This window comes from Sturnus vulgaris, chromosome 14 (genome assembly GCF_052056855.1).
Source record: "Sturnus vulgaris isolate bStuVul1 chromosome 14, bStuVul1.hap1, whole genome shotgun sequence".
Taxonomy (NCBI): Eukaryota; Metazoa; Chordata; class Aves; order Passeriformes; family Sturnidae; genus Sturnus; species Sturnus vulgaris.
In genome coordinates this window covers 18,056,850-18,068,972 of record NC_142256.1, presented here as the reverse complement: position 1 = coordinate 18,068,972, position 12,123 = coordinate 18,056,850, and the positions used below count along the sequence as shown (strand labels likewise).

Here is a 12,123-nt window from a genome sequence, read left to right as displayed (position 1 = left end):
TGGGGAGCAGCATATAGTCTGACTTCCTTAAAAAGAAACAAAAAAACACAGAAACAAAAACAAAAAACAAAACAAAAAAAACCCCACAAGGTGGAGCGGGGAACAAAACAAACAAAAAAACCCCAGCACTGGAAAGTCTTCTTGAACATTGTGGGTAGATTCTTCTCCAGCTTTTACTGGGCCAGCTTTTTTGTTAATGCTGGATTGAGGTCAGACTTCCCAAGGATCCAGGCCTTTCTACCCACTACTTAGTGCTGCTGGCAAAGTCCATATTCTTGTCCCTATTTGGTTCTCTTGCTAGCTATATTTGATGCAAGTGCCAATTTTGTTTTGGGATGATCAGCTGCTAACTGTTCATAGTAAATTTTATGTAACTAGAGAAATCTATTTCTTATAAATTGTATGAGGCAGAATTTTTTTATGAAGTTAACCCTCCAAAATCCACTAAAAGGTATGTAGTACATTCACGTTTATGTTTCTATTTCATTTTTTACTGGACTATTGTGTTAGATCACAGAAATGAAATTTACTCTTTTTCAGCACATTGAGATAATAGTTTAAATAGCACATGAAAAACATCCTGAAGAGCAATGGTCCAGGCAATTTTCCAGCCCAGCCAAACCTCAGATGCACTGCTGGGTCAAGTTTCATCTGTGTAGGCTCCTCTCATGGAGCAGAAATAGTTCTGTGCTTTTAGCTGGGTTATGGATGGAAATGATGGACTTGGCTGTAGAAGCTGAGTGTAGCCTGGCAGCTTCACTTTGGGGACACTGGTGTGCCAAAGGAAAGGATGCACACTCTGCTGAAAATCTGTGGACTAGAGCAGCAAAAATGAGTTGAATGTAGTTGGGTGATAGGTCTGGAGTCATCTTTTGAGCTTCCATTCCTAATCTGAGAGGCAGAATGAGAGTGTAGAAAACAGTATAGCTGCTGTCAGCTTCCAAACAAATTCATCTCAGGCAAACCAGTTGCATGATTTCTTAAGACAGTAATAAAAGCTTGCCTTGGAGACACTACTTGTGCTGTGCAAGTACACAGTTCCAGGGTTAAGGTGATAACAAGATCTTTTGACAAACAATCCTCAAACTTCATGCTCCTTTTAGAATCTGTCACTCTTCCACTTCCTTTCATTCTAAACTGTGGCAAAGTGAAGGAGACCTTCGTTCACAGCAAGCCATTGCAGGTGATACTGTGAAGGTTGTTGAACCCATTTCCTTCTGAAGAAGGTTTTATTTAAGAGAGGAATCAATCTCGTTATAAAGTAGAACAGGGTGACGTGACAAAAATGGAGATAGTTATCTGTAAGAATTTGTACAGGATGGTTTGAGGATACAGTGACAGCAACAGGTCTGCCTGGAATAAGTCTTTAGGAAGTGTGGAAATGAACTGACTTTTTTATTTTAATGTTTCTCATGACGGAATCTAATTCATGATGCTTCATCTTTTTACTCTTCCCCCTCCATCTAAGATGGAAGGAGGCTTCCACAAAGCTGTATAATTCCATGGTTCTCTTAATGGTTTTGAAAAAAAAAAAAAAAAAAGACCCCAAAACATGTAACTTGAGGTTGAGGCTTTGTTTTGGGCATTTCCCCCCCCTGCCACTTTTCACTCTGTATTTTCATTCTTTCATGTTTGAATTTGCTGCTTTTTTTCCCAATAAAGGGCAGTTACAGTAACAGAACTGAAGACATCTGGAGAAAAACATGGCTCCTCTTGCTAGGCTGCTTTTCAGGTCTTTTTGTAGGAACTTCTGTGATACTTCAGCTGCCTATACTACCTTTTCCTTACCTCATGATACTGTAATTTGAATATGAACCTTTAGTAATAAAGAATCAGCTATTGTCCGCTGCTTGAAAATTGAGCTGTTTGAGATTTTTCTAGACTGAATTTGGCATGTTATTTCATGAAATTAAAGTGTGTATTGGAAGTTTAATATGTGAAGCCTATTTCTGGAATTTTATTTTTTAATATTGTGGGCATCTACATGATGCTGAGTTAATGGCAGTCAAAAAGAATTTTTTCCTGGGAAAAGGCATTGTATCAGAAAACCTTTTGTGTTTACACTACCAGGTGAAATGGCATGATGATATTTAGTGGAACTGTCTTGCAGTGTTTAAATCTAACATGCCCTTACTAAAAGATGGCAAACATTTTGAAGGTGACCCCTTTTTTTCCCCTACTATAAGACGCTACTCTGCCTTGCTTTCAGCTTAGCTGGGTTCTAATGGTTTGCATTGAGTCCCTAAGTTTGTATCTGACTGAGTTATCTTGTAAAGCTTCATCCAACAAGGCTCAATTGTTTATGAAAATGTGACTAAGAAAAATGTTTTCCCTTATTAAAATATTGGGAAACTTTTTCTGTTGGGGCAAGGGGCTGTTTTTCTATAAATGTTCCATCTCTAGGGCAAGCATGAGATTTTAGTAAGATTATGTTTCAGAAACTGTCCCGTTCATATCCTGGAAGAAATTCCTCCAATTTGGAGGTCTGAGGCTGCTACGACGTCAATGAATTCTCAAAAACTGAGCATAAATAAACAGACTGAGAGATGTATTTTTATACGGAGTCTGTAAGAGAGTTGTGGCAAGCTGGGAATAGGAGCTAGGAGTGAATAATGCTCCAGGTGCTGGAGGTGTTTGCTCTCTGTTCAACTCATGGAACAGAGTCTGGGAAAGTAGGCTTAGAAGGGACATGACTGCAGGCAGAGGAAGAGTTGTCCCCTGAGAGAAACTAAGTTTCTCCCTGCCTTTGCCACAGGATTTCTCTGTTGTAACAGAGCTCACCTGGGGCAGAATGGTCCCTCTGTGTATCCTTCTTATTTACTAGGTGTCCTGCCTGATAGCCTCATGCCCCAGCTGCAGAATTCCCAAGTTCTCTGTTAAACCAATTTGAGATCCAAAGTATGCAAAATTAGGAGGTGCTGGCTTCAGATCCTTGTTTGTAAAAGTAGAATGTTAATGTTCCCATACTTCATTAGGGTGCTGCAGAAATAATTTTTTTTCTTGACATGAGATGAAAGTATAGAAAAGGAAACTTTAGCATTTTAAATTCTGCTGGAATTAGAATAGATAGAATAAACAGAAGATGGAATAAATAAAAAATGGGGTCAGACACCTGCAAAACTATGTGGCCAAAAAATGTAGACCTAAAAAGACCTTTGGTACTATTTTATTGTTTTAAGTCACAACAAGAGTTAAAAACTAAATGGTATTTTTCTGTGTTAGGTTTTGAAAATATCATTACCAAATGCATAGATTTTGGATGTATGTTCTCTAAACAGCAAGAATTCACAAAAATGTAAGTTTTGACTCAGTTGTGTATTGATGGCAAGTAAAACCCTTTCTGGTTTTCCTTCACATGGCACCATGTACAGATGGCAGTCTCAGGTCTGCATCCCAGTCTTAACAATCACTGCTAACCAGTAGGAACTGATAGTGGGTGAATGCAATTCCCTGGACGCTGGCATTCCAGAAGCCCAGGGTATAAATTTCTCATCTAGCAATCCATAGGTCTCCCAATGCTGCATTTCCCCATGATTGTTGCATCAGTGCAATTAAATTATTTTCGTGTCTTGCTCTTTCCAAAAGCTATAAACAATTCGAGTTTGTAGAGGATAAATCAGAAGCAACTTACAGTAAAACTTTTTTGGCCTTGTGGAGTTTGAAAGAGGGGGAGGGTTCTCTCTGCTTGTCTGAGGTAACAAATCCAGCTGCAAAATCTAGTATGGCTTGAATCTTCCTTTGGCCATGATATAGTTGAATGTTTCAGATGAATATGAAAGGGCTCTGATGCAGAGTGGTGCATCTCTGATGTTTGTTGGGTAATGTCAGAAGCAGAAACCTGTGCAATGAACTTCTGTAGAAGATCTATTGGAGTAAGATTCTGGGAGGTCCAGGCACCATTTACTTGGCTGCTGCACTTTTCTCACTGGAAGGGGTCAGACTCCTGGAAAGATGCCTGGTTAGAAGAGTAACAAGATGTTCCATATGGAACCAGCTTTGTAAACTCTTATGTATAAAGCAAATTCTGTCCCAACAGGCAGCGAAATCATTGCCAGGAAAGGCATTTTAAGTTCAGCTGACAGTGGTATTGATAATGGATACAAAGTACATTTATTGGAGTATATTTGGTATCCCATCAAAACCATTTGCAAACACTTTTTAATAGGTTCCCTGACAATTTTGATGTTGGAAAGGGACAGTTTCCTGCAATGTTTCATTTCAAATGACTAAAGAAACACTCTCCCTGAATACTGACATGCTGAAATTTACAAGTGTTGAATTTCTTGTTACTGAATGCAACAGCAGACGCATTGCTGGAAAAGATAGCTCACTGTGAGAGTCAAAGTAATTATTTTCTTTCTTTACCTGGCAGGTTCCAATCCACCATAATCTTAAAGAACTCCTGGCCATCCGGACAGAGCTTCAGAAGAAGGTTGAGGATTTGCAGCGGGAAGCTGCCACACGATCCATTTCCTCCTCCTCTGACAGAGGTTCATCTCCTTCCCATTCCGCCACACCAGTGCACACCTCTGTGTGATGTGGAACAAAAGCCATGTGAAAAAATCAGTATCAGGTAACACAGAGGATGAAATGCTTTTCCCATTGCAAAAGGATTGTGACTTGTAATTGCTATGATCTACATGCCTTACTCTGTGTCTGATACTGTCACGATGAGGCCAAAAAAGAGCTTCGATAGATGTGATGTATTTTCTTGTTGGCAGTTCCCACATGTGTTTTGACACTCTAGCTAAGTCACCAATTGTGAAATTAAACTTTGTATTGAGCAACTAACAATTTAACTGTTCTAAAAAGGAATCCATCTGCCAAGCAGACAGAAAAATGCCTCACACATTGTCTAGAGTACTATGCCTGGTTAACAGAATCAGATGAAATGCCACATGATGCTTACACAGAACATAAAATGTTTTTCTGAATGGGAGCTCCTTATTTCACTCAGTAATTTTTTTATTTTTTTATTTTTTTATTTTTTTTGCTAGAGCAATTTTTTTTTAATTTTAGGTAATGCACTTGGAAATTGATTTTAAAATAAATATTTTCCAGTATAGTCAGTTTTACATTTTGAACTAAATATGCCATTAAAAGTGGATAAAGTTGAGCTGGATTTATCAAGTACACCCCACTGACTTGTATGATGTAATATATTTGGTAAAGCATGTATTTAGGTTTTTTAATGCCTTTTGTACAAGTTGAAATAAAGTCTTTTGACTGTTTAGCTTATTGTTCAGTTTCAGCCTCCTGAGTGAGGGATAAACTTGCTCATGTCAAGGTCTTGTACAAAGTAAAAGTTTGTTTTCTAGCAAATGGTAATATTTGGGGTTGGAATGACACCCAGCTGTGTAAATTGTATAGTCTGTATAGTTCCACATTGTGACATGTGTTTTGTTTCTAAGTGTACACACAAAATGCAGAGCTTTTATACACGTGTATGGGATGTTAAACATGCATCCTCCCGTGGGTTTAAGCTGTACGCTCAGAAAATGGATCCTGCCTGTCCGAACCCTTCTGAGGACCTTAACATGCAATGACTTTGTTTGACAAAGTTTTTTGAATGATACTGTTTTTCTTGAAATAAAGCCTCTTGAGTTTTTGTTTTTTGAATTCCTACTAGCATTTTTTCTGTAAATGAATAATTAAACTGTGTTGTTGTGTTAAATATGCATTCCCAATTTTCTCGCATCTCCCCCCAGAAATACTAATCTTGGAGAGATTTGATTACTATAACATTCTTCCTTTTGGACAATTACTCAGTGGCATTCTTGGAAGGCCTAGAAATGGTGCATGCTGCAAATTTTCCCTGGATTGTTTTCCTTGCTGTGTTTCATGAAAATCTGGTTCTTCTCTTTAGGAAACTTAAATATTGCAGCTCTGCTTTTTGACTCATTTATGTATTGCTTCGGGTTGTGCTGGTGGGAATTAAGTCCCATTCTTAAGAGACAGTTGATTCTATATAGTGATTGCAGGTTTTACTGGCTGTATTTGTTGTTGCACATTTGTTCCCAATACACAACGGCACTTTTCTGTGTCTCGTTCTGTGCATGAAATATACCCAGCACATAGTTAATGAGTCAAGCGAGCTGCTCAGCACCTTCCCGACTTCATCTGGAGAGGCCGAAGTGCTGTATCCAGTGCTTACACATTTATTGTGCAGTGCAGGGTATTTCAACATGTCCTTTTTACTGTACTGAATGTTTTTTAGAATAAATACAAACAAACACATTTTAGGAAGACTTGCAATGTTGCATCTCTTAATCAACCTCAGGCTTTTTATAAATAGATGAAAGATGTTTTCCTGTAAAAATGGTTCTGCTGAACAGTGTGCCAGCAATGAATTTTACATTGCCAAAATATGTTGAGCTGGTATTGAATTAAACTCTTCTGTACTTCAGATTTCCTTGACATCTCAACCGTATATTAAAGTAAACCACACTATCTCCAACATGCAGTGCTAAAGAAAATCTTTTGAAGTTTTTCTCTATATTTGTGCTAATAATCACAAGATTTTCTGTATAATTATTGCAAAAGCAATGACGATTAGCTTGGGCATTCTGAGATTTTTGAATCTTGGATTTCTAATGCTAAACTCTGAGAATCCTGGTTTTGCATAGAAGAACATCAGTTATTTCATGTGACTGGTGGCATATCCACCAGTTTCAGCACAGCTCAGTAAGTCTCTGATGTGCAAGGAGAGCTTTGGGAGAGGGTCCTGCTGTTCCACGTGTCAGCACAATGGATGGGTTTGTACATACTTAGCATAGAAATATTCAGAGGTATTCTATAGCTCATATGGGCTACTTAGAGCATAGCTTTACACTGAAAAGATCATTATTGTACTCTCTGCTTTGTGATAATCAGATTTTTTCCTATGGATTGAACAACTAATTCTTTTTTTTTTTCAATACGGCAATATTGAACTAGCTAAGGGAAGAGCAGCATTCTGTTCCCTGTCTGATGGACCTTGGACAGAGCTATTAACTTCTAGTTCAAAAGCTAGATCTTCTGCTTTGGATTTGGGTTTTGACTGCTCAGCATAATGGGAATGTGCAAAGAGAGTAAGTAGTTACATTTGGCTTGTAGGATTTTCCTGTTGTCAACGAGGTATGAGAGGGGGGTACAACCTGAATCCAGTGTCCCAAAAGGGGATGAAGCCTTGGCAACCAGCTGACACATTTTTTGCTTGTAAAGTAAGTGAAGTTATTCATCAGCATCAGCGACTTGGCCATTTTAGTCCTGTTTCAGAGCTGAATTTATACTTTTCCCTTTGTAAATAAGTTTTTTTTGTTGTTGTTTCATTAAAATGGAAGAAGGCTTTTAAAGCTGCTAAACACTCCTAACTGCTTGGTTCTGTTCCCTGCAGAGGCAGCCTTCTCAAGTCATTAGAGCTTTAAACAAGAAGTGTTTCATTGCTTTCATTTTCCAAGAGAAACTGTACTAGTTCATGTCCTGTATGTAGTAATACCAAGAACAGCTGGTTCTCTAAAAGCTGAAAACGATGAATCAAGAGCTCTCATTCATGTCCACTAAGCCTCACAACAGAGGACACATTTATGGTAAAAAGCAAAAAGGAACGTCCATTTGCTGAGACCCTATCTGCTGAACTAAGAGAGCATTGATAGCTTTTAACTTGTGCAGTTGGGAGGAAAGAGTTAAGAAACCTAAGTCAGAAGTAGTTCTGTGGGACTGAGCATCGCATCATTATACAGAACTTAGTTTGCACTGCATGGGAGATTTATCTACTGGGTTTGAAAATGTAAAGAAAACTATAGGAAACCTATGGCACTGCCTCGAGTTTAGCTGCTGGGTGACATGAGGAGAGTGTGTGTGCACATGTGTGTGTGCGTGCATGCAAATACTCCATTTCTGCCATTAAAGTTTTCATAATGGTACTTATTTTCTCACAAAGTCCAGTTTGGATTGTTTTTTTTTTTAAATGAAGTCTTCAGTGTAGTTAGAGAAGAGGTGATGTACCATAAGGATATAGCAAAACGCTTGCAGCTTACTTCAAACATAAAAAAAAAACCCACACAAAAAAATCAAGTAAAAAATGTTTTTCTAGTCAACTTGGTTTATTTAGTGTTTTCCAAATGCAGTTCAATCATGTTTTTTACCCCGTGACCCTTACATGCACATTGACAAAATGTATTTTATAACATCGTAGCATTCAACCTTTATTTTGTACAGGTCACTTCTTCAGCTGCAAGGAATCTGTCTTGCTTCTAAGTTAAAACTTCACTCAAAAGAAAGGGCTCTCTAATTTCACAACCCCATTGTTTCTGAACTTCGTTTTTTCCTGAACCTCATCTGTTAGAGAAGCAATTTTTAAAGCCTCAGCCTGCTGACTCATCTTTCTTTTTCAGAATCTGAAACAGTATTATGGACTAATTCCACTTTTATCACAACAAATGAGTAGTTAAGAATGAGTGGAGCACTTGTAAGGATTCGTTGGTGGGGTTTCATGAAAATGAGAGAGTTTACAGTGCCAAAAAGATCTGAAATTCATGTCAGAGTATTCTCAGCTGAGGAATCAGAAATGAAGTACTGTCAAAGGAAAATGCAAGTAATTGAAAGAATAAACACGAAAAGAGCCAGCTGAATTCTTTCAGTTCCCTTTTTTCTCTGTCAAAACTTTGTCAAAACCTTTTCTGAATCATTTTATTGCCATTTAAAATGGCTTAAGTGAGGTGTTGTAAGAAAAAGGGTTCACAGCATACGTAGTACACAAACTCTAAGGATGCCTGTATATATAGGTTTTGGGTTAATGAAAAAAAAAAAAGCAAAGCAATTTTCTAATGGTTTATTACCTTTTTTTATAAAGGACAAAAAAGTTCATGCCATGTATACAAAGCTTAAATGCAGGATTTTTTAAAAATCTATATCCCGATTTAAAGTGAATAAATAGTAAGTAAATTAAAGTAGAAGTCACTGCTGGGTCAGCTGTTCCAGAACTTGCATCACTACTAGAAAAATACACAGGAACCCTCTCAGTTGCTATAATGACTAAAATATAGGTGATGTATAAACTCCCTGTTTCTCAGAGACTGGTGACAGTTCAGATGGAAGAGGGGACAAGCAGTAATAAAAAAAATAATTTGAGCCTTTAATGACATTTATCATTAAGACTCTGACTTTTGTTCATTTTTGAAGAGAAGGCCAAACCCAGTTTCTCTACTGCAGGATTTGCAAGTATTTTCCAATTTGAAATACTCAAGAAAGAAATCTTGAATTCTGTCACTATTCACTTTGGAAGTGTTCTCTTTCACTGTGCATTTTTGGATTTCCGCGTACCTACACATTACACTAAGGTGTAAGTAGTCATCAATGTTATAGAAGAGCCTTGAGCAAAGCAGCAGCTTCTGAGTCCCAAACACTGGGGTGGGTTTTCCAGTGAAACAGCTTGCGCCTTTCTTTGTTAAATTTGTGACCTGCAGTATTTTGAATTAGACTTGTGCTCCCTCTATGCCCTGGTGTAAGAGTTCCCCAAAGGAGGGGTAGGTGCTGTACTCTTTAAACAACACTGACTATTGACACTCTGGTCAAACAGGCAGAAGAGGGTAAAACTTGTGATCTGCATCTGCAGGAACATGGTCACTGGCACAATGAGAGGTCGAATTATGGACACTAGATCTAAGCTGGTAAAAGAGCTTCGAGTGATCATCAATGCCCTGTTGTAACTTCATCTACAATAACTTACAGAAAAAATATTTTATGCTACAGCTTTCAAATGTGTTTGGGTAAGAGCAAAAAACAAATGCTGGTGCTTGGGATGGGGATACACAAACTCAGCTGTGTGGTTTAGCTGGAACCTGAGCTCCTGTTGCAAATTCTGCAGACCCCAATTTCTCCATGAAAATCCTTCTCTGGGAGTAAGCAAACAGTGCATTCCGTCTCTTTCCTATGCTTCCATTATCTGAGCCAACAATTAACATTACCATTCCAAACACGTTCATAAAGCAAAGCAGCAGTAGTTCAGAGTAGTATCATTGTAGCCTGAATGTTCTGAATAGTTGTGAGGCACCTTATAAACCACAGTAGCTGTTCTGCCAGAGCTAGTATAAGGCTTTAAAAATGCAAATGTTAAAAAGAGCATAAAGAATTGTGCGGCTATTGCAAAATACTTAACCAAAGTTACTAGGCAGTTTTCTTCCAAACAGAGCTAGCAATTAGACAGCAAAAAGCTAGCAGTTAGACAGCAATGCTCCTGGGCTCATTCACCTCCTGGCAAGGCCTTCTGGAAGTCAGTCTACCTGAAAGCTGTGAATTGTACATCGTACTGAAAGGCTTTGTTTTCTTAATACACGTTCATAAAATACGGAATTTGCAAGCCCATACAAAATGCTCACATTTCAGGTTCATATATATATAAATAGTGAGAACCTCTTACACCATGTAAAGTGAAATTTCCTTCACTTGAGATCATGTTTTTAAGCAATCATTGATTGGCAAAAATTTATTGGAAAGTGGCAGTTAGCCACATTTTAGCAGCAGTCAAAAAGGTTGCTGGGGAGGGATTAGAAATCTAAACAGAAGTTATTGCAAGATAGTGAAGGTCGGGTCTAGGCAGCGGTTGGGCAGCATGGTAGGAGCTGCATGTGCACCGTCCTGGTTCAGCCCAGTGTCATGCTAAGCACCTCTCACAGCCCAGTGCTTCCCAGCCAACTGCAAGAACCCCATGCAGGGCAGTGATGGAGGATTCATCCTCTCAGGAGGTACTTCCTTTTTTAAAGGCTAGCTGGTGACACAAAGAGTGAAGCTTAAATCCTTTTTCTGCCTGTGGATGCCTGGGAGCACTCCCGATAGTTGCTGATAAAAGAATGAGGGGACTGAATCTTGTTAAGCTTGAGTTCTGTTGTGGTACTGAGCATTACAGGTCTTAACAGATACCTGCTTTTATTTTCTTTTGGGTTAAATCTCTCACTTGTTCTAGTGTGACTGAGATCTGAAGCTCTCCTTGAAAGCATCCATATGCACACAGCTTTAATTGTGGTGACAACACAGATATATCATGGAGACAGAATCACAGAATGAACTAGGCTGGAAAAGACCTCTGAGATCAAGTCCCAACTATGACCTAACTTAACACCTCCTCATCAAATAAACCATGGCACTGAGTGGCACATCCAGTCTTTCTTAAACGTGTCCAGGAACAGTGATTCCACCACCTCCCTGGGCAGACAATTCCAATGCCCAATCACTTTCAGTGAAGAATTTTTTCCTGATATCTAACCTAAACTCTGGTGCAGCTGAAGAAAAATCGTATCACTTCACTTCCACTCTGATCCGCAGAACACTGGAGCATTCAAATAGCATTTGCTAAAAGTGAACACTGCACACACTACTATCAATTGGATCTGTGACTTGATGTGAAAATCAGGTCCTTTGGTTAGAAGCCCAGTGCTGGGTGGTGTGGTGAAGCATCCTGAACTCCTGGCCTGGGTGCAGGGAGTCATTTGGCTCAGCCCAAGGCCCCACACAAGGACCCACCATAGGCACTTCATTTTTAGGTGTAGCTATGCGAAGGACTGCAATCCACCGTCAGGAAATGTGCAGCTTTGTCCCCACCACTGGAAGTGACGCTGCCTGGAGCCGATGGCACAAGGTGGCTGGAGGCGCTTTGCAGAGGGCTTTGCAGGGTTTGGCTTTGGATTGCTATTTACAGGCACTTCACTGTCCTCATACCTGTAAGCTCTTGAAAAATTACCACAGCTGAAGTACCTTTTGTGGATTTCCATACAGCTGCGCACCAATCCTACACTAGTACTTCAATGTAAACATAAACCTCTTCAAAAAAATAAACACATGCTACCGGTCTAACCTCAAAGCCTAGAGCAGTAAAAGCCAGTTCAAGCCTAAATACACATTAAATAGCTTTTGAGTCAAATTAAATTAAAAGCTAAATTACAAGCGTGTAAGATCTCTGTTGCTGCTGACTGATTAGCCCTGGGTCATGCTTTATATCTTCGCACTGTCTTGTTTTGGTGGTTCTGCTGACTGCGTTTCCAGGACTGAATATTTAACTGGGGAGAAAGAAAAAAACCCATGAGTACAATAGCATGCAATGGAACCAGGGTGCAAGTAATGGGTGCCCAGCACTGGCTGATTGTATGT

General features: G+C 39.1%; 2 protein-coding genes across 16 annotated transcripts in view; one reads left to right on the top strand and one right to left on the bottom strand.

Annotated features, from left to right (window-relative positions):
- The window catches only part of MTMR1 (myotubularin related protein 1), a 36,850-nt gene extending 31,231 nt beyond the window's left edge, over positions 1 to 5,619 (top strand). For all 15 annotated transcript variants that reach the window (XM_088173458.1, XM_088173465.1, XM_088173462.1 and 12 more), the window contains one exon: positions 4,373 to 5,619. In XM_088173458.1, the coding sequence (XP_088029584.1) occupies positions 4,373 to 4,537 (165 nt within the window). In that variant the 3' untranslated portion in view covers positions 4,538 to 5,619. The remainder of the gene's footprint in view (positions 1 to 4,372) is intronic.
- A 2,446-nt stretch (positions 5,620 to 8,065) lies between these two features.
- Positions 8,066 to 12,123, bottom strand: part of CD99L2 (CD99 molecule like 2) — a 30,467-nt gene continuing 26,409 nt past the window's right edge. The window contains exon 11 of the mRNA XM_014881564.2: positions 8,066 to 12,032. Coding sequence (XP_014737050.1) covers positions 11,968 to 12,032 — 65 coding nt within the window. The 3' untranslated portion in view covers positions 8,066 to 11,967. The remainder of the gene's footprint in view (positions 12,033 to 12,123) is intronic.